General features: G+C 42.3%; 2 protein-coding genes across 3 annotated transcripts in view; one reads left to right on the top strand and one right to left on the bottom strand.

The window, feature by feature from the left end:
• Positions 1 to 9,553, top strand: part of akap12b (A kinase (PRKA) anchor protein 12b) — a 48,552-nt gene extending 38,999 nt beyond the window's left edge. For both annotated transcript variants that reach the window (XM_031727655.2, XM_031727656.2), the window contains 2 exons: positions 2,051 to 6,343; positions 7,205 to 9,553. In XM_031727655.2, the coding sequence (XP_031583515.2) occupies positions 2,051 to 6,339 (4,289 nt within the window). In that variant the 3' untranslated portion in view covers positions 6,340 to 6,343; positions 7,205 to 9,553. The remainder of the gene's footprint in view (positions 1 to 2,050; positions 6,344 to 7,204) is intronic.
• Positions 9,554 to 11,764: 2,211 nt separating this feature from the next.
• On the bottom strand, positions 11,765 to 19,764 carry zbtb2b (zinc finger and BTB domain containing 2b). The gene is made up of 3 exons (XM_031727657.2): positions 18,522 to 19,764; positions 15,232 to 15,412; positions 11,765 to 14,946 (listed from the first exon to the last, which is right to left on the bottom strand). Exons 2-3 carry the CDS (start codon positions 15,402 to 15,404, stop codon positions 13,536 to 13,538), a joined length of 1,584 nt encoding a protein of 527 aa, XP_031583517.1. The 5' UTR covers positions 15,405 to 15,412; positions 18,522 to 19,764; the 3' UTR covers positions 11,765 to 13,535.
• Between the last annotated feature and the right edge of the window lie 1,929 nt (positions 19,765 to 21,693).

Raw genomic sequence — 21,693 nt, forward strand, 5'->3', positions numbered from 1 at the left:
TTATTATCAACGTAGATGCACACAACTGTTGCTGGCCTGGTTTACTAACTGTCTGACCCCTCCTCTATACACATTTACTTGGAAAAGTCTTACTACATCAGAGCAGCCCAGAGGAACTGGTGTCATTATGTGCACTATGACTGATTTTCTGTTGCTAGCATATGTAAATTGAATTTGCAAAACTTTTAACATTACATGACGGGGGTTTTTCTGCTGGTCTGTTTTGATGTTTTTTGGTGTCGCCTTTCCAGTTTAAAAAGGGTGTGATTGGACCCTGAAAATCACACCTACGTGAGAAAGAGAGAGCCCGCTGCCATGTGACACTGATGTAATTAAGAAACCACTCAGACTTGTTTTTTTTCCCCCTGTTTCATTCGTGTTTACATCAGCTGGGTAAAGTTAGCAAACTCCTAATAATTTTCAAACTTCCTTGAGGCTCCAGTGTCTCTTGATAAGAGGAAAGCTGACCAACCCCCTTCCTTTATTTTCGGAGGCCAGAGAGGGTTAGAAGACTATTGTGTTTGAATGTGTATGTGCCTTGGGAAGGGGGTGGGTCCCCATCCATCCTGCTGTGGTGGAATTTGGGTCAAGGGGATTGGGACTTATTCTAAGGAGGGGTAGTAGAGGACTGTATTGTTTGTTTTGTGTATGCTATATGGGCACAGGCAAGACACAGTTTAACTGTAAAAAACAAAAACAAATAAGCATTCTTGAAATCTGCTGGGATTTAAGTTCAAGTTATGTTTAGCGTATCCTAAATTCTTTTCCTAAACATACGGTGAACCGCATAGCTCACATTCCTCTCAAGTCAAATTCATGCATAAGATATGGGCGTGCCCTCGTTAACAAGTTGGCATACAAAGAAACACAAACTGTTTGGGTTTATTTAAAGCAAAAAACATTCAAGGAATTTGATGACTTGAAATTCATGCCTATAATTTAGGAAAAGGGATGTAGGCGTATGGAGAGTTGTACATTTTTGTGTGAAATGGGAAAACTGAATTCTGCTTGGAAGCAAATCCTTGATCTGTGAAATATGATTTTTCATGTTTCAAAGGTTTTCCTTCCATATTTTAAAGTCTGCCATGTTGGTGACTTGCAAGCAAAGGGCATATTTCCCACAGTGCGCGTAGTTTGTGGAATGCGTATGTGCCCTCCGGTGTAATCATGTAACCTGATATCCAGGCATTAAAGTTCTGGGAATTTGTTTTGAGAGTCTTGGGGTGTTAGATGTGAGGTTTCCCAAACTGCACTGAGATCTGAGGACCCCATGGCAGGTCGTCGTCACCCCCCCACCCCCCACGCCTTCTTCTGTCAAAACACAGAGATGTGGCAGGCGTTCCCTTTATGTGTATGTGTGTGTTGCGTGTGTGGTTTTCATCTCTTATCTGAACTTCATCATCATGCGTCACTTGCCTAGCAAGTGTATCACTACCAAGAAATCACTCACGATAATGAAAAGCGTTGGCCATCAAAGGCAACTAGATGCTATTTACACGTTGCACAATAGCAGAGTTGCTTTGTAGGCTTCTGGACAATAATCTGCAAATTGTTGAAGGATTGCTTGCACAGCGCTTCCAATTAATTTCCATTTGGGGATCACTGTTCTTTATTTTTCTACGTCAAACCTTAAACTTTTATTTCTTTGGCATGTTTACATAGCGAAGGATTAGTTGGAGCAAATTGCAATCTGATTGGAATTTAGTAGTAAAACATGATCTCTGCAAATGCTTTCTGTTTAACTTCTTTTTTTCTGCAGATGAGGGTGAGAGTTTTGTTGAAGATATAAAACTTTTTATTGTTTTTACTGGGTCATCTCCTCACAGATTTTTATGGAATGCTGAATAATTTATGCTGTCTCAGCCAATAATTTGATTTCCTCTACATAACCTGAATTTGTTAAATTGAATATAGCGTATCATAGCTTTATATCAATGTCATGGGAATGTTATTTGTGATTTTTTCTGTAGACAGAGACAAGTAGTAAAGTCCAGTGAGAGATTTGATCAACATCTTACAGAAAGTTCTTTCTCTTCTCTTGTGCTCTCAGTTGGCCAGCCAGATGGGGTGTCTGTGGGTCAGAAGGAGGACGCTACTGAGACCATGGACACCATCCAGGATGAAGTGACCCCTCAAGTAAATGGAGAAAAAGTTGATAAAGAGGCCCCCGATGCAAATGATATTTCAGCTGCTGAGGAGAAGGCTCCGGAGGAACAACCTGATGATGCAAGTGAAGTTGGTTTCAAGAAGATCTTCCGTTTTGTGGGCTTTAAGTTCACCCTCAAGAAGGACAAGAGTGAGGAGAAAGACCCTGTGAAGCTCCTGACAGTCAAAGATAAAGAAGGAGAGGAGGGAAGTGGGACAGATGAGCCTGCGAAGGAAGAGGAGGAGAAGGACAAAGAGAAGGCTCCTGCTGTTGAAGAGAAAAGCACAGCTGAAGAAAAGGAGGCTGATGCAGAGGCAGCTGCTGTCGAGGTCACTACAGAAACTGAGAAAGCTGAAACCACTGAAGCCACGCCTGAAGGTGCTGCTGCTGCTGAAGCTGTCGACGAAGCAGTCAAGGAGGAAGGAGCTGAGAAGGAAGGTGAGAGCACTTCACCACCTCAGGAGGCTGCCATGTCCCCTTTCAGGAAGTTCTTCAGTGGAGGTCTTTTCTCTAACCTGCGAAAGAAAGCGAGCATAAAGAAGCCAAAAGAGGAGGAGGTCAACGAGGTGGCTACTGAGGAGGAGACTGCTAAGACAGAGGAAACTGTTACTGCTGTCGAAGAAAAGGAGGTCAAAGATGTGACAGAAAAGGAAATAGAGGAGGAAGTGTCGGAGGCTGCTGTGGAGGAAAAATCTGAGCCCAAGGAAGAGGCAGTGGTTGCCCCACAGGAAACAAAATCAGAAGATCATCCAGAGCCCGAGGTCACAGCTGAAACCCCTGCTGTTGCAGAAACAACTAATGATGAGGTAAAACAAGAAGAGCAAAAAGCTGAACCTCCCACAGGAGTGGAGGAGAAAGCTCCAACTGAGGTGACATCTGAGGCTGAGCTGCTGTCATCTCAGGAGAAGGCAAAGCCTCAAGGAAGCCCCCTGAAAAAGCTCTTCACTGGAGCTGGCCTAAAGAAGCTCTCAACGAAGAAACCGAAAACCAAGAAAGATACTGAGGCCAAGCTCACAGAGTCTGGGGAGCAGGCGGCTGAGCAGCTCCAGGCCTCCACAGAGCCAGCAGAAGCTCCTAAAGCTGATAGTGGGCCCTCATCTCCAGAGGAGTCAGGAGAGCATGTTATTGCTGTGGAGGTGACCCAGAATGAGTCTAGCCAAGAGACTGAAGGTGAAGTTGGATCTGATGGTGAAAAGAAAAAGGAGGGCATCATGGCCTGGTCCTCATTCAAGAAACTGGTGACGCCAAAGAAGCGTGTGAAGAGATCATCAGAGAGTGAAGATGAAGCAGCTGGGGAGAAACCAGCCAAGTCGGCCACCCTGTCCTCTTCTGAAAGTGCTGCATTAGCAGATAAGAGTGTTGAGGAAGAAGCTAAAGAAGATAAGCCCTCTGAGGAAGAGCCAAAGACTGAAACCACTGAGAAGCTGCTCAGCAGCACTGAAGAGCCCAAAAAGAAAATGGACACCTCTGTTTCCTGGGAGGCTCTAATGTGTATGGGTGGACCCAAAAAGAGGGGCAGGAAGACCTCTGATTCAGATGATGATGAGACCAAGATGGAAGAGGAAACACCAGCCACAGCAGAAGCAGAAAAGGAGGGTAAAACAGAGACTGCAACTGACACTGAAGGTGAACCAGTTTCTTCACCTGAACCTTTGCCCAGCCCTCCTGAAAGAGAGTCTACCTGGGGTACCCTAAAACGCATGGTTATGCCAAAGAACAAGGCCAAAAGTGAGGAAAAGCCTGACGAGTCTGCAGAGCAAGTCCAGTCTGACAGTGAAGCACCAAAAGATGAGTCATCCTTCTCTCTGAGAAAATTCTTCCCAGGACGCAAGAAGAAGAAGGTTGAAAAACAATCTTCCACTGACCAGAGCTCAGGAGAGGAGGACTCTGAAACTCCAGCTGTGGTTCCGCTTTCAGAGTACGATGCACAAGTCGAAACTGAATCCGAGGCAGAGGCAGAACCAGCTCCTGTCCAGATTAAGGTGTCATCTGAAGACAGATCCCCTTCGTGGATCCCGGCCAATGTTGAAGACGCTGCTGATAAACACGATCAGCTGAGTGATATCCCAGAGGAAGCAGAGAATGCTGCTACACCAAAGTCTATTGATACTGACATTGCAGAGGATGACACTGAGGACCCAGCCATGCTACCTAAACCCTTGGGACGCACAGGGCGCCGACTCTCCACCGCTGAGGTGAAGCCTGTCGATCCAGCTCCAGCTGCAGCAACCACCCCTGTTCCTCAGACACCCAAGTCGGAGAACGCAGAAGAGGTTATGCAAGGTGTTGAGTCCCAAATCAGTGAAATCCCGTCCCAGACATGTGTGGCTGTAGAAGATGTGCGATTGGAGGTAGCTGCTGAAAAGACGGAGCCTGAACCACCGATTGACAATGCTAAGGCCACAACAAATACCATCCTCGAGCCACATACTCACGATGAGGCCATGGCTATCTGCACTGGCCTCGGCACCAAGGAAATCGCCAAAGTAGCTCTGGAGAAGCCCGCACAGCCTATGGTAGAGACTGTGGCGGTGATCCGTGATGCTCTGTGCTCTGAGGTGTCAGTGGAAGAGTTGCATCCACCTACAGTGGAAGCAGTCTTTACAGAAGATCCAGTGTTGACGGCCCAAGTGCAGCAAGTAGAATCCACTGAACTTGAAGTTGCTGTTGAAAGTTCAGGGAGTGATGGAATTCAAGTTGCCAGCTTGTGTCAAGAACCGGAGATTGAGAAGGTTGGAGTTGTGAACACTGTCACAGAGGAGTCTGAGGTCCTTCAGCCCACCACGGTAAGCGAGAACTCCCCTAAAACTGTGCTAGTCAGTCCCATTGCTCCGACCTCCGAAGCGGTTATCTGCGCCCAAAGTGTCGAAGTCTCTGAGGTAACTGTAGAGACCAAGGAAGTGGAAATGGAAATGGAGCACTTTGCTGCCACTGAAGAAAATATCCCTGTACAAGAGGTGTTTCAGGCTACAGCTGCAGAGATGTCATCAGACATATGTGAAACCACAAAGGCCACCATCACAGAAGAGACTGAACCGCCCATCCCTGTAGTTCTTCCAAGTGAGGCGGTTCCTGTTATCACAGATACAGTCGTCCTTGTGGCTCCAGTCAGTGTGGAATCAGAGAAGGCGGCGGCCACAGAAAGTGGCTCAGAGTCTAAAGTAGCCGATGTTGAGCAGTTCAACTCGCAGGAAACCACGAAGGAGGTTGCAAAGACTGCAGAGGCTGCTGCCACCCCAATAGTAGAGCCAGTGATCAGTTCAGTTGCTAAGCAGGCCAGCGAGAAGACAGAGGAAATCAAGGAGGAAGCCCAACAGGTCAGTGAAATTGAGGTTCAGAGCATGGCGATTGCTCAGACTGTCATTCAGGATGCTGTAGATAAAGTTTCAGAAGATGTACCTGAGCCAAAGAAGCCTCCCACTCCATCAGCCGCCATCCCAACACCAGTCCAGGCAATAGCAACAACAGAAAACGAGATCGACATCGCAGCCGACGCACCAGTTGTCACTGAGACCCCTGTTCCCATCGTCTGTGAAAAACCAGTAACAAAGTCACCTCAGCCACTCAATGTTGCCATTCAGGTCATTGATGCTATCCCAATCGAGGTCACTGAGAATCTTGAAGAGGTGGAAAAGAAACCAGAACAGGGTCAGAAGCAAGATGCAGAGATTAAAGTAAGTGAGGAAACGCTTAAAACAGAAGAAGCAGGACAGGTAAAGGACGAGAGTCAGGAAAGTGAAGAGTCTGCACAAGTCAAGGAGGAACAGAGCAAAGATCAGGAAGAAGTTCCTGAAAAGGTGGAATCACAATCAGAGGAAACCAAGCCTGAAGCTCCCTCAGAGGAAAAGAAAGAGAAAGTGCTTGAAGTCCACATGCCCATCCAGGTGGTCCTGCAGACAGCGCATGTGGTTGAGGAACCATCAATCGAAGAAGAGGCCGTTGAAGAGTTCGACAGCAACGGCCCTGCAGCTCAAGACACCAACGCACCACCCAAGAGCAGTGGAAGCGAGAAGCTCCCAGTGCTGGAGGAAGAACCTCAAGCGATAAATGCAGCGGAGGACGCAGCTGGCACATCGGAGACCGAGAAAACACCGTCAAAGTGTGCAGAAGTGATGGCGCAGGTGATTGAGGTGATCGAGGAGGCTGTGAAGGAGATCGAGCCTGTGTCCACAGAGATCACAGCAGCATCATGAGCAGGTGAGGCTAATCTTTCAGCGCTGTTATATTGTCTGTTTGACTGTCTCAGAACTTTAAGTAGCTTCTGTACTAGTAGTATCTCAAAACTTGAGATTTTTTCTTTTAAAGCGTAGTTATTTACAAAATTCCTTTGTTGGCCTATCAAACAATCTTCTTATAGTGGCTTTTTTTAAACATCAATGGGTCCTGCTTTTATTAGGGAGTAGGGGAGGGGATTTGCACTCTCACCAGATGAAAAAGCTTTTGTTCGGGCTATGAGTAACCAGGGGACCTTTGATATCAAAGCAGGAATGCCGCCGTTGACCCCTTCTTTGTAGGCCGGGGTCTTAAAGGGAAGTGTTGTGTGTGTGAGGGGCAGATGAACTTGTGCTGAAAGGCTGATTATGATTCCTCCGCTCCCTCCTTCTGTTTTTCTTCTATCGCAGGCTCAGTATGGAGTCAAGAAACCATGTCAGAGTACGCATTTACTAGACTCAATTACAAAGCTTCAAAGAGCAGGCGTTTTTCTTTTCAGTTTTAACTGAATTATCCTCTTATAGTGAGCACAGTTTTCGAAATACAGTGTGATGTTACCTGATACGACCAGATACGAGGACAAGGGGGAAACTGGGCTTAGTTCACTTAAATATGTATTAAGCAATGCAATGAGAGGCTGGACAGGAACAGAAACGGGAGATAAAGGGCATCTCACAGTAATTCAATATAATGCTAATGCTAATTCAGCCACATTTAACACAGCTTTAAGATGATATTCGGAAGATTTTATTTCCTAATGTAATATAAATAGTTCCCTGATAACAGAAGACAAGATCCAGTCATTTCTTCTTCCTAATATATGTTTTATGTGCTTCTCCACTGCAGCAGAGAGGAGGCGACTGATGCCTGGGAGACACACTGTCTGGACCAGGACATGAGTGATGAGGGAGAGAAAAAGAGAGACAGTAAGAGACAAAAAGAAGCTGCTCTGGGGTAACATGCTGAGAACGACCTCGGCCATCCCGCCCAGAGAGAAGAGCAACAGCACCGCCATTCTCTCCAGCTGCCCTCCCACCTGTATTCCAACCCCGTCCTGCAGCCCTGTCACCGCAACGTGACGACCCACTGTTGCACCCTCACCCCACCCACTCACTCACACTTTCACAAACACACACTCATGCATGTCTTGTGCCTCAGAAGCATCCCATCAGTGCAGTGTATGTCCAGTGTCCCAGTGACTTTCCATTGCCCTTGTTGCACACGGCAAGAGTCAGCAACCCGGCTGAGTGTGTTTCTGTGCATATGTGCGTGCGTGTATGTGAAAAAAAGGAAGAGTAAGATGGTCTTAGAAAGTGACGAGATGGATTATTATCCTGTAAATTGTATTTATATCTTGATTATTCTTTCATTCACTCCTAGGTCTTTATTTTTTTCTTTATTTTGCTCTGTTTTGTTATTGTATGGACTTTGTTGCCTGTTTTTTAATTTCTAATATTAAGCTGTGATATAACAGGTATTTTTGAGCAACATAAGAAAGCAGACTTTAAAGTTAGATGCCCACGTCTACAGTATTTCTTACTAAATGTATCTGGATGATCAGAATTTACCAAAACAAATGTGAAAGTGTTACATAAAAGTGCTTAGTGTATCACAGCTTTAACTGTCATTTTCAAAGATTGTTAGGATTTGTAGCAAGCCATGGTACAAGTGTTATTCCTCTGGCAGAGAAAACAAGAAGTAGGGGCAGAGAGTATGATGATACTTTGCAGAAATGCATCACATGTTTGACTTTTGCCACATTCTCTTGTCACAGTTTGTCCTTCACCACTCGACACCCCGATCAAAATGCAGCTCAAAGTAGATAAGAACACAATCACTGCCTGGTTTACTGTAAAAACACATTGTTACTCATTGTTTCATGTAATAATACAATAAAATACTATTAAAACCACCTCCTCTGATACTGTGACAGGCATGCGGTAAACAGTGCAAAGAATATTGATGTCACTTTTTGACTCTGGGTAGATGTGCATTTATGGAACACTTACACTTGTCTGCAGTGTTTAGTGACCCTGTTTTCTGACTTACTCTGTGAAATATGTCTAATTGATGTGAAGCAGTTTAACACTTTCTCTGCTGCACTATATTTACATTTGGTAATGAGATGTTAACGCCCTCTGCTGCCTACAAAAAGCACTGCAGCTCATTAATCTTCACTCATTGGTGTCATTTTCTTTTTAACTTCAGCTATATATTAACTAAAGGCTGGTAAAGTATGAGATCATCATCGTTTAGTTTTGACTTGACCTGCACTTGTTCACCATGCATGGTCGCTCAGGGTCAACAAACTGGCACCAGGGAGGATGTAGACCGAGAGGTTGATCAATAAAGCGTGGTACCATAAATTAAAAACAATAGCTCATTTTACTCTTAATTTAAAAGCCAAATTAAGTTAGGATAAATCAGGGAGTCGTGGTTTCCATTGCTCACAGGATAGGAAATCAGTTGCATCCAATTAGATTCCCAAAGCCTCTACTCAGCTACTTTCATTCGGGCATCAAAACTCAAAACCGAGTCAAAAGTCGGGGCCTATTTTGGAGATTTATTGGCAGATGATTTCTGAATATCTGCGTCATCCCTGTGATGCAGTTTCACCACCAAAGTAATCGCTTTCCTATTGGTTACAACTCCTGAACAATTAATTAAAAAGAAAAAAAAAGGAACCTCTTCAGATGTGAATTCTGTTATCCAATCAGTTTAATTTAGTGGGTGATGCTAGTAGCTCTGAAGGCTCCCCTTTCACTCAGCTTTATTGCCAAACAAGTCAAGGATCAGGAAGTCTGGACCATTATCTAGGTCACCACTTTGCTTTGACTCCAGAGGGCCTGTCACATTAGTGATATTTGCTTTATGTAAAATAAGTGATTTAAAAAGAAAACGGTGAACTAAAGACTTTTGCTATTGCTGCATATTGTACATTAAGCATTTAGGGGCACCCGCCCACCTTCAGTCCTCCCTGCTTTTTGTAACACTCTTAACTGTGAACCTGTTAACATTTGTACAGATTGTATACCTACTGTATGTACTTAAATCATATTGTTGTAATATTAACGATTAACCTGCAGGCATTTAGCATAATATTCATGTAGCATGTCTTTTATATTTCCCAAGCTGTTAATAGTAAGGATTCAGAAACTTGTCTATATTTCATTCAATAAAGTTAGAGAAAAACAATGTGTAGCGTGAATACTTTAAATCATGATGACTCACCATCGGGTAAAAACACTTTTTACTGATTATGAAGAGTGCACAAATACACTTTGGTATAATAATGTGCAAAATTCTTAAGCCACCCCTTATTTCTTTAGATTTTTCTTCCAAGGAGCCCTGTTTTTTTTAAGTGGTCTTGAGCAATACTTCTCCAGGTTTCTTGAGGTACTTTTATTAGGAATGGGTTTAGTTTGTTAAGCAAACCACTTACAGTAACCACCAATCATTCAGCCATAAAGGGGCACCTAACTCACAGGACAAACCACTGTTTTATCTAAACATTACAGACAACTTGGCAAAGAACCAAGTTTAAACTCTATCTTTAGACACTTTACTAGCAGCCTGTCACAAAAACACAGTCTAATTGCTTTACCCGAATCTGTGAAAAATACCAAATATAACACAGTTTGACAGACATAAAACAGCATCTTTGCACAAACAAGGTGATTCCCAAAAAGCTATTAGCTAAAATGTGGCATATCTCAGTATGGTGTGCAGAATGTCCTTAAAAAAAAATTGAGGAAGCTTGACAAGTGGAGGACAAAAGAAGACTACATATAAAAACTAGACGACTGAGACATGCATCTGGCTCTTCAGTTGACCCATCTAATGTTCACTGAAGCCTTATCAGAAGTGATCTTAGTAAAAAGGTGGCTGTCATGAAGCCATTTTTGAAGGAAAAGACTGAAGTATTCAAATTACACAAGAACTGGACTTAAAATCAGTGGTAACAAGTCTAGTTAAAAATTCTAATTCAAATCTTCTAGCATGGAACCCAAGAAAGTTAATTCTGTTCATCTGGATGTGGTGTTTTCAGCGAGCGACACGTTTTATCACTTGGATGTTTCACGAAATGACACATCCATTTTTGGGACTTGGATGATTAAGCATTTCTGGTAAATCAGTGGTAGTGACATAAAATGTGTCATCCAGAAGTTCTGCTGGTGGGGAAAACAAGACAAACGCATCAAAAAAGAAATGTTTTTATTGTTCTTTCTTCACAGAAAAAAAAAGTTTATACAGAAAAGTTACTCACATTCCTGAGAATACAGATTGATCACAGTAGATGTCTGATGGGCATTGGGGGGGGACTAACATTGTTTGCAGTCAAGTTTCATGGGTCGGGTTGGGGGGTCCTCACTGAAATTATCATCTCAAAACCAGCAAACGGAAAAGACAAAAATTTCATCTTCCTGAGACACACAAACACATCCATTAACTTACAAGACCGATGTGTCTAAAGCACAATTTCAACCTCAGGGAGGGTTAATCTTTTTTTCTTCTTTTTTTTAAGCTGTGCATTCTTCTGTACATCAATGTAGCTCAGAGAAATAAACGTCAGTAGTACAGCATTTCAACTGCCTCACTTGAGACAGTCATGCAAGAACCGCTCCCTGTTAGAAGACTGAACATTTGCACTAGTACATATTCACAGACATTTGTGCTTTTATGATAACTAAACTTGACATGAAGATAACTCCTGGCAAAATAGGTCGTTATATGTCATTGGCAACCACACAGTCAGATCGGTGTAAATTAACTGTTTAAGTTTGAAAGCGTTCCCCTTCATTCGGGCTGAGCAAAGAGAAACAGCTCCATCTAGCTCATGGCTGGGCTAACTGCATCAAAGCAACAACTGCTTTCTGCTACTCAGGAAGGAAAAACAGATTGAAGCAAATTTTAAGCCGGGGGTATAAGAAAACTGCTCTATCAACAGACTAAGCATGTTAAACGCACTAGAGATGAGCATTTTTAGTATTTTCATTAATTACTAAAATAATTAAGCAGGCACTTAAAACATGCATTTACAACATGGGCAGTGTAACTTTTGTGTGCCTTAGTTGGCAGTTGTAGTTTCTCCCCATATTTCTAAATTGTTAAATTCATCTCTACTACCACCACCACTATACTGTGTCATGGAGCAAGATAACAGTACGTGCAGTATGCTTCTGTTTTTGTACCCTCTTGAGAAATGGCATGGAAATACTTTAAAAGATTTCCCAAATACGGGAAAAATTGGAGAAAACTGGAGGAATTTGGAAGCACAGATTCTATTAAAAGTAAAGTAAAAAACACAATTTTGTAACAAGTAATTTCCTGTTGGAGAGACATGTTTACACGCTGCCCTGCACTGACTTCATTGCAATACTTTAAAAAAGGAACAGAAATTAAAGATATTTCTAAGAGTAGATTTTTAATCACAGCTAAAATAAAGTTCAGTTCTGAAATAGAGAAATGAAAATATACGCTTGTTAACAACTTTATCATTTAATTTACAGCAGTGGAGCTTATTATACTCGAGGATGAGAAATTATGTAAGGAGTAAAAACTTTTCCTAGCTTCACATTTATTCCACACTTATTCAAAAGATGTCTCACAAGTTCCAGTCATCAGTAGTACATACAAAGTGTTTGGATATCCCAAAGAATTGGTGAAAAGCACATTTTATAATTCCATATAATTACATAACCCTGTTACTTCGTATATCTTGCAAACTTCATGTTAATCAAAACTCTTCCTATATCCCACTGTCAGCTTGAACAAGCCCAACGTTTTTCTATGAATCACAATTGCTGGTGCCACTACTTTTTTCTAATGTGGACAAAACTAAAGAATAGAAAACAAACAACTAAAAAAACAAAACAACCCTTCAACTTCCCAAATAAATTCCCTTTTCACAAAATGATTTTTAAAATATATCAACAATTAGCACTAAGTTGGCAAGTTAAGGAGGCTTAAAACCCAATTTTTAAATCACAGCCTAATTTTTGGAGAAAGATATTTATTACGGGCATCTTTATGTGTGTTTTATTTTGAAAAGCTATTTTCAACTAGTATACATAAATCTTTTCAATACAATGTAGTCTTTGTAAGTATAGCACAGTATATAAAATAATAATAAAAAACATTACAAAAAATATTATAAGGATTTTTAGAAGATGACCCAGGCTAATTGTAAAGACAAGATGTAAAATATTGTACAGGACAGCCTTCCATGTAGGTATGCGTGTCTGAATGGATCATGTTGCTTCTTCAAATCAGAAACTAAAGAGTTATACAATATGTCTCACACACAGCAAGAAAGATGAGAAAAGTCGAATCAAAGTGGCACGACTGTAGACCGATGAACTGTGTTCCCTGTGACTTTTTCCTCAGTGGCCAAACACGTATTATGAAAAGAAATTGTGCTTTAATGTGGCGTGACAGGACTGACGCAGGAACCTCAATCACAGTCCGCAGAACAGAAAGGAAACTAAATCGTTGCTGAGAATTAATGATTACATGTCGAGGTGTTCAATCTGCCGAGCCCTCACAAGTAGACTAATGGAAGACAAATGTAGTTTGATGCATATTAAGAATCTACTCAAATAAGAGCACAGATTGTCTTAGGTCTGTGTGCTTTTAGCCGGAAATTTTTATGCCTGATCTGTGAAATTAGCCTCTCGTTTATGGACATGTAGAAGCGACTCTACTGTGCACGTCCAGAGGAATTGTTAGAACTTTGCACCTCTCACAAATTTAGCACAGGCAACTCATCTTGCAACATGCTGTCTCCTCCGGAACTGCCTCGGCTTCCTCTTCCTTTTATAGAGAAGAAACTGCCTCACCACAATAGTAGCTCATGAGAGTGTGGTACACCCTAACATGTCAGATATAATACCAATGTGCGCTAACAATTAAATGAAAACACAAAACAGTGGTAGTCGAGCCTCAAGCCAAATGTCACGTATTTGATTTTCTTCCAAATAGAGCGAGTAACCGCTTATTTACTTGAAACATTGTTTTATCGGGCCTAAACACTGCACCTTTAAAAAAATTACGTTTAGGAGAGCCTCAAACATACATACCCTGACTATCTTTACCTTTAGCTTACCTATTGAACATAATTTAGATAACACACTTTTTGTTTTTCTTCAAAAACAGGACAGAAGCACAAGCCTTGGCACTATTCTACGAGGATTTCCTCAGTCTTTATGGGTTCTAGTGGGGTACCAGAGTTGGACAAATCTGAGCCTTCATCTTTGGAAAATTCTTCACGCGGGAGCAGCGCACCTGCACCCGAGTTTCCCTGCAGCCCCACTAATCCCCCTTGGGTGAAACACAGATGTTTGATCACCTCATTGGGGCTAGAGAAGGTAGTTGCACAAATGTTACACTTGTAAGGCTTCGATGAGCCCATAAACATCGCCTCCATCTGGTTGCTGTCGTCACCTGCAGCGCACAGCTCCATACTCTGCCGGTCCACCATGGTGTATGTGTCGGCCCCCTGGTTTAGGCACACGTGCCGGGCTGCCTGGTTGGCACGGCAAAAGCTCTTGCCACAAGTGCTGCATTTGAAAGGCTTTCCCGTGTGGATGTACATGTGTTCGCGCCAGTGGCTCTTCTGAATAAACTTGCGGCCACAAGTGGAGCACTCGTACTTCCGTCGCTTCACTTCCCGGTCCACGTCGGTGTTCTCCAGGTTGTCGATGTCCGCGATATCTGAAGGAGGCGGCGTATCGGCCTGAGAATTTAACCCTCCCACTCCCCAGCTGGAAGTGGACACCTCTGCTCGAGGAGAGTCCGAATTGGTACCTGAAACAGGGGTTTGCTCGCTGTCGCTAATGATCTCGACTGCTGTCGGTGCAACCGAGCCACTTGACCCAGCCTTGTTTCCCTTTAGAACTCCCTCAGCTGCTAAGCTGTGCTCTTTAGTTATGACAAGTGAGAGTGAATTGCTGGGCTCAGTCGAGGTCTGCTGAAGAGCCTGTGTGTGCTGTAGGAGGTGCTCTCGCAGGAGACTTCTCTGGGTGAATCGACTCCTGCAGAGATGGCAGGAGTAATGCTTCCTAAAGGAGGAACTCCGCTTCATTATGCTGGGCTTTACATGGAGGATGGCACCTGCTGACGAACCGTCTGCATTTAAGACATCCATTACCCCGTCCTCAACCATAGGCTTTGCACCACTAGTTGAAGCCTCCACATCTGGGGGTGAGGAAGCTTGCTTGGGTGGTAAGGAATTTGTGTATGAACTAGTAGGCGGCGTGGCTGGATACTTTCCTTCTGAGCTCCCCTGCTCGGTATCAAAGGGTGAAGAGAGATTCTGCCGACTGGGCAGTCTGGCCGACAGCGCAACCTGTTGGTCAGAGATCTGGATGCCATAGAGAGAGGTTGAGAGGTTGATGCTTTGCTCGGGGTGGGAATACACAGACTGGCTTGCCTCCTGCAGGAGTGGATAGGCGTGCAGGAATCTGACCCCCTGCTCCAGTCGTGCAGGGTCTATGAGCTGTGGGGCAAGTTTGCCTGTGTACATCAGGTTGAGGAGGTAGCTGAAGATATCTGGCTGTATGTCCGTAGCCTTAAGACGCACACAGTCACTAAAATACATACAGAATATGGTCAGTTAACATCATAGGATACCTGAGATTTTTTTTAAAAAGCAACAGCAAAATGCTGCAACAACAAGTTTCAACAGGAAAGACAACAAATTCAAGTGAGCACTCCTGATGCCTGTATGATTAAAAAACCGTAACAAGTTATTTATCACTGTTTCTTTTCTTTTCATTTTACATCTGCATTATTCTGTTTGATTGCAAACAGTCATAACTGAGGGACTTTTGAGCCATTTGTCTGATACAGCTGTTAGTACTCTCCCGCTATACCTGTCTTGGTGAATGAAGAGCATTCTAAAGTAGTTGGAGAAGGCAGCGAGGACGGCTTTGTGGGCTTTGAAGAAGACATCTCCTATAGCCACGGTGCAGTCGCACAGGAAGCCAAACTCTCTCTGAGCGTTAAGCTGCTGTAGCAGGATAAGACCATGGTTGGCCAACTCCATTCTTCAACCTGCACAAAGACGCACAAAAACACACACAGACACAAGCACCAGTAAGTTTCCTGTCTGGAAGCAGACCAGAGTGTATTGTGACCACAAAGAGTTAGGCTGACGGTGGAGATCTAACGACCCTGTAAAGGCTAACTTGACGCAACCATAAAGAATCATTTAATGACACTGGAGATTATTTCTCAAGCTTTAATTCACAGAAACGCATGCTTATCCAAGGTATGATTTAGCAAACCCAAACATCTTAATCTGATTGGTTAACTGTATTGAACTCCTGTGGATATTGAGTGTTGTACATTGGTATACGTGGGAAAAACAAGTCGGCTTCTTATTTAAATTTCATCCAGAACATCAGACACATGGAAAAATATTCTTGTTCTGAATGAACTTCAGAGACCAGACACTTTTAATCAATTTTATCCAGACTGATATGGCTGCCTTTGAAGTTTTCAAACTAGCTTTGTACTCAGAGTCCCTAACTGACTTCTAATGGCAGTCTCAAAAACGCTACCCTGAGCTGATGAGAAAACAACAAAACCCAATCATGAAAACTGCAAAATGTCTAACAAAAGACTGTGTTGCTGTGGTGATGGAATATGATAAATCTATTTTAACAAAAATACACCTTTAAATTGCATTTAAACTCCTATAACAGGAAGCTTATCTACTAAATGTGTGAGAGAGGAACATATACAAAAACATTTTTAAAATTAATACATAATTATGAAAAAGGTTTCCACTTGAACCCCTCAGAATATTTAATGGCGATACTAAAAATTATATCACCATACTACAAACAAACATAGACACAAAAAAGATTCAGTCAAAGGCCCTCAAATGACATCCTGGTAGGTAGAAATTTCATGCTTTTTAAATTGATGTTATGTTTTCCACAATGTTGAGCCTTTAAAAGTTGGGGGAGATAACCACATATAATTTTCAGGTCTGAACAACACATTTGAGCTCTTTTAAAAACTGTGTCCAACGGTGAATGTGCAGTAACTGTTATATACTATATCTGCAGCTCCGGTCTGTGTACAATTAACTTTCTGAAGCACTCAGTTCTGAGGAAGTCCTGGGAATTCAAACTCAAGGAGCATTTCTGAGCTCTGTGGCTTCATCTAACCAATGAGATGAGCTTTTGCTGACCCTAGGTCACTGGAGGACTGAGAGAGCTTTGGGCCATCACATGACCAGGGTTAAGGGTGTCGACACACATTCCTAAGACAAACTGGTTCTAGCCCTATTCAGTAGATAACTGTGTGGATCTCCTTTCTCCGACATGTTCTCCACATCACACAAGCAGACAATAAGGGACACCTCACCAGTCAACTTCTCATACAGATCAGAATGTGTAGCACCACAAAAAAGCATTCAAAAGCCCTCCGCACATCTGCTTCAGAGGTCAGAGTGCAAAGAAGCTGGCATTGCAGCACACCAGGAACATGCTAGAGTTTCTGCAATAAAAACTGGCACAGAAGCATCAGAAGACTAAATCATAGACCACCTTTGATTCTGTCACACATAATATTAATATACACTAGGTAGATATACCTTGCTAGAATTACAAGCCAGCACTTAATCCAACCTCCACGAATGCTAAACTGCTCAGTTTTCTTCATTCACAACCGACAGCTTACAGTAAATTACAGCTGAAATGAATGATCACTCAATCAACCGATAATAACTTTTCTTAAAAAATAATTTGCCCTAATTTGGTCATCTTACATTAGACATTAACAAGCTAAAATAAAAGTACAGAACAATCTGTGGTTCCAGTTTATATTTCTTCTGCTCTTCTCTGTAAAGATGGGCCCCACTACCCTAAATGTCTAACTTCACAACATTACACCATTTATGTCAGTGACGATCTGTCCTTTTATTCAGAATACGTCACTTTACAATTCAAAACCGCCATGGTCTCCAAAACGGTCATGAATTCAAACCCTGTCTCTAAAATAAATGGAAAAAAACTGAACATCATAATTTTTATGGTTTTACTGCTGGGTTGTTATTTTTATCTAGGTGTGCTACAGCTGCGTGTCCTCTTTACAGCACCGCTATATACCTAACTATCAATGAATGGTTTTATTAATAGTTGGCCTGATCCTGGGTACTTACTCTATCACAACATCATAGTTGCTTTTTGAGTACAGTTACATGTATCTTGTATATTATATATCTAATTTTATTTTCACTAGTTTTCGGGTTACAAAGCAGCATAGGAAAACTAAAAGCAACACGACAGAGGCAAATGTTGTCCTTAATGGCTGCTAAACCCACAAGAGAACCAGAAAACATTAATGTACCAGAATCTTCAGTCATTAATTGACTGCTCTTTCTTAATTAATAACCTTTTCACTTGGTTTCCTAAAGACAATGTTGAAGAATGCCAATTGGAAGGTATGATTTTAAGATTATTATATATAGAAACTGCAAAAGGATTTATTTCTATATGCTGCGGGTTTCTGCAACTCCAGAAATCGCGGTGAGCCTCCGAATCCGCCTGTTTTCTTAAAGCAGTCTGATTTGGAGCTTCACTTACGCGATTTTGTAAGATAACAGTACTGTTTAACCGCAATCGGGCAACTCGAAAGCCAATGGAGTACGTCTTAATCAATACTAAGTTGTTCGTAACAATGTAGCACCGCCCCTGCTGTGATGTAGACACGTGGAACAGTTACTTCCGTAGTGAGATTCTCCGAAAAAATACACCGTACAAGTGCCCATGAGGGAAGCATGCCAGGAAGGTAAACACGCTATAGAAATAAAGCATTTCATTACAGAGAACAGAAAATTATACGTCGAGTACATAAAGAAACCCAGACGGAGCGTACAACACAAGCGCGCTTGGACTGAGTCCTGCCCCGGGTCTCTCTCGGTTGCTATTGCTAGCGCGAGAAAACGGACGTGCGCGCACGCGCGCGCCCAACACACACACATATGAGGAAAGAGAGCGAGCGACGCAAGGGGGATGGGGCTGGTCACGAACGCGTTTCTTTTAACTTCCCCGTGACAATTACAGTATTAGCCGAAGCACACACGAGTAGCGCACTAATTTTACAACACAAGTAAACGAACTGGCTGGTATGTCGCTAAAAACAACCGTACCTGCGCGCTCCTTAAATTGGCGGAGTTTGCCGTGTCGCCGTTGTTTGTTTGTTACCGGAGACTCGTCCGTCCTCTGGGCTCGCAGCAGCTTCAACTGTTCCTTGTAAACGCTGCATTCGTTGGCAGCGGAGAGAGGGTCGTCCGTCGGTGTTTTCCGGTTAGGGGTTTTACGTTACAATCACATGACTGTGGGTAAAAGCCAGCCAAAAACAGCCGTTGTAAAATCCGTTGAGCAGGGGGCGTTTGAGTTAACGTTAATTTCCCGCACTGTGTAACCGCCGCGAGATCAACCCCCGCTTGCCAGGTTCTTTTTTTTTTTTTGTGACAGTCGGCCGAAGAGGTTGAACACAAACAGCCAGCAGCTCCACACAGTCTGCGAGTTAATAATTGTGCCGCTGCCGTTAACGACACGTAAACATAAAACCAAACTGTGGCAGTGAGTGTCTCTGTGTGTTGGCCATGACCTTTTGGCCACATTACAAACTGCGTTACTCACAGTCGTCTCATGTTTGCATATTCGGTTAAAGTAGATTTTCAACAAGTTAAAGGGCAGTATAGAGATACTTAAGCTAGGCTAACGCAACCGTGCGTGTCGGGGGCTGTTGCAGACATCAAATAACGGTTCAAAAGACGAATTAAGATATCTATTATGTAACATGCTAGGTTTAAATGGTCACTATGATTTTACTTTTGTTTTAAACAGCAAAAAAGATTAGCGGAGAAATACTAATTTGTTTATTTTTAGTTACAACTTTAACACTTAAGAAATGCTATAAAAATTATTTAAGTCAGATAAGAATATTAAATGTATTCACACTGATTATTAAAAATTGCATATAATACTGTCAATATCCCATGCATATACTGTATATATAACTAGTGATCTATCTGTTATTTGTTCCACAATTTATTGCACACTGCACCATTGCATTGCAAATATAAATCTAAACACACTGTACACGTTGTTATTGTTTGTGTTATGTTGCTGTTGTCTTTTTGTCTATTCTGTTAAGTACATTGAGAGCAAAGAGAAAAAAAACAGAGCCCAAATCCTTGTTTGTTTTCATATACTTGACCAATAAAGCTGATTCTGATTGTGATCACTGTTGGTCTGTTTTGGTTCCAGTTTCTTAAACAAATCCCTTTATCTTTCAGCAAAACAAGATTTCACAATTCAAGAACCACATTAAGTAGATCTGTAACACAACTTAAAAGTTTACACTCTCTTTTTATGGTAACTACTTGGTTCCTATATGACTATATCATGTCACATGTTTGGTAATGTTATATTTAGATGTTATATCAGTAGTTTGGCTATTTATTGTCACTTCTTTTTTATTTGTGGAACTAAAGTAATTTCCTGGCACATCTGTAAAATAGTGCAAATAGTAACAAAGAAACCAACACTGTACTCTGTATTCTGTAGTTGTAACTTGCCTTGGCAGTGTTATATGTGTAAATTCCTAGATGCAAACACAGTTAAGATCTAATATTTCATTAACTTTGTTTCACCCAATCACATGGACACCAACTATAACATTTCTGTTTCTTTTATTTTCAAAAGTTTAACTCCTCAATAAAAAGGTGTCCCCTACATCAGTGAAAGTTGCCCAGCAAAGCAAGCTTAAAATATATGTTGCAGAGTTACTTCTTGGAACAGGTTTGGTTGTGATGTCACCAGGCATGCTCACCGGTGCACACCTTGAACTCATGTTATAGGCGAGACACTTTCCACCTACAACTATGTGATGTGAAAACTCTGAAAATGCATCAATTTGTATAGAGTGAAGTTTAGGCATCGAGAACAAGTATCTTGTACTGATGGGGAGGGGGGTTTAAGTTACAGCTGTTACTTTGTGAGCTCAAAAAAAGAAAAGAAAAGAAAAAAACTGCACTAGGAAACTCAAAATGTTGGAAGTCTTATTCTGAAAAGTTTTGTGAAGGGGAAGTAGTTTCAGTTGAATTTTAACCAAAACCAAAGACACAGAAAGTATAGGCGGACCTTTTCACGAGTGTACTTTGGAGTCATGTCAATATTTTGTCATCAGATGTTGTCATCAGCAAGTTGCTGGATGTTGTCCCAGTGTAAACACCATTTCTTTTTCCAAGGCCTGCCATTACTGAGCTACATTTAAGCCTCAGGACACAGGGTTCACAGGGGAGGATGAGCCTAAGCAAGTTGTGGCTCTATGAAAATGCTTGCTTTGCAGGAGGCTGGGTGGAGTCTACTCAAAGGAGGGGGTAAAATGACTATTAGGTGGGACGTAAGGGCTTTTAAGTCTTTGTCCTGTTAACAAAAAAGGAGATATAATCTTGGCCATAACATTACTTAAGCTACTCAGTTAATAAAAATGTAGATTTATGGATGGTTCAAAATATTTAACAAAACAACATGGATTGAGACCATGAGGATGTCAAGAACAAAAGCATATTTGATTAATGAAAGGTGCACAGCAGGGATGTACTGAATGTAGTAGATAAACTGTAAACCACTGGATCACTGTTACTGTTTACAATGAGGATCAATACATTCAAGCTTTATTCTGTGTCATTAGTACTCTTGCCCACGTTTGTTTATATGGCCTTAATCAGGCTTAAATTTTCTCAGAACAACTTATTCTTTGCCGTTATTACCGGTTAATTCATCTGCGCTGCAGTAACGTATCTTTTACCATGAGAATGGTGAGATTTGTGCCTGTTTCTGCACAGTTTCTAGGGGCTTGTCGCACAAACGAAATCCTGCTGTTAAGTAATGCATGGCGTGACTGCGTGTGGGGAGCTGAAACACCCAGCTGAACAAGGCCTTTAACGTTAACTGCCGCCCTGCCCCCGTCCTTGGCCTGTTTTGAAACCGGAGTGGTGAGTCACTGCTCTCTCGGTTTAGAAAAACAGATCCGGCCAGGCTGGGGCCCGGCGGGGGGATGGGAAGCCGGCGATGGATGAACAGCGGAGGTGGACGCAGCTGGACTCCCACTCCCAAGGACCCCGACATCCTGACAACCGCCCGGCAGTGTTCCCATAGTGACCGCGGGGCTGATTTGAGAGAAGGGAAAGCACCGCCTGAATTAATTGATATGCGCATCTTTCCAGGCCAGTAATCGTGATAGCAGAGTCAGTTGGCCATGTTTCTCATAAAAGGGGAAGCCCCGGATCCGCCCCCCAAGAAAAACGG

This window comes from Oreochromis aureus, linkage group 15, assembly GCF_013358895.1.
Source record: "Oreochromis aureus strain Israel breed Guangdong linkage group 15, ZZ_aureus, whole genome shotgun sequence".
Taxonomy (NCBI): domain Eukaryota; kingdom Metazoa; phylum Chordata; class Actinopteri; order Cichliformes; family Cichlidae; genus Oreochromis; species Oreochromis aureus.

Bases quoted from the DNA above. Each gene is read 5' to 3' on its own strand.
- zbtb2b (XM_031727657.2), bottom strand. From the start codon at position 15,404: ATGGAGTTGGCCAACCATGGTCTTATCCTGCTACAGCAGCTTAACGCT. The intron at 14,947-15,231 runs GTATAGCGGGAG...TATGTATTTTAG, and splicing joins CTCTTCATTCACCAAGACAG to TGACTGTGTGCGTCTTAAGG.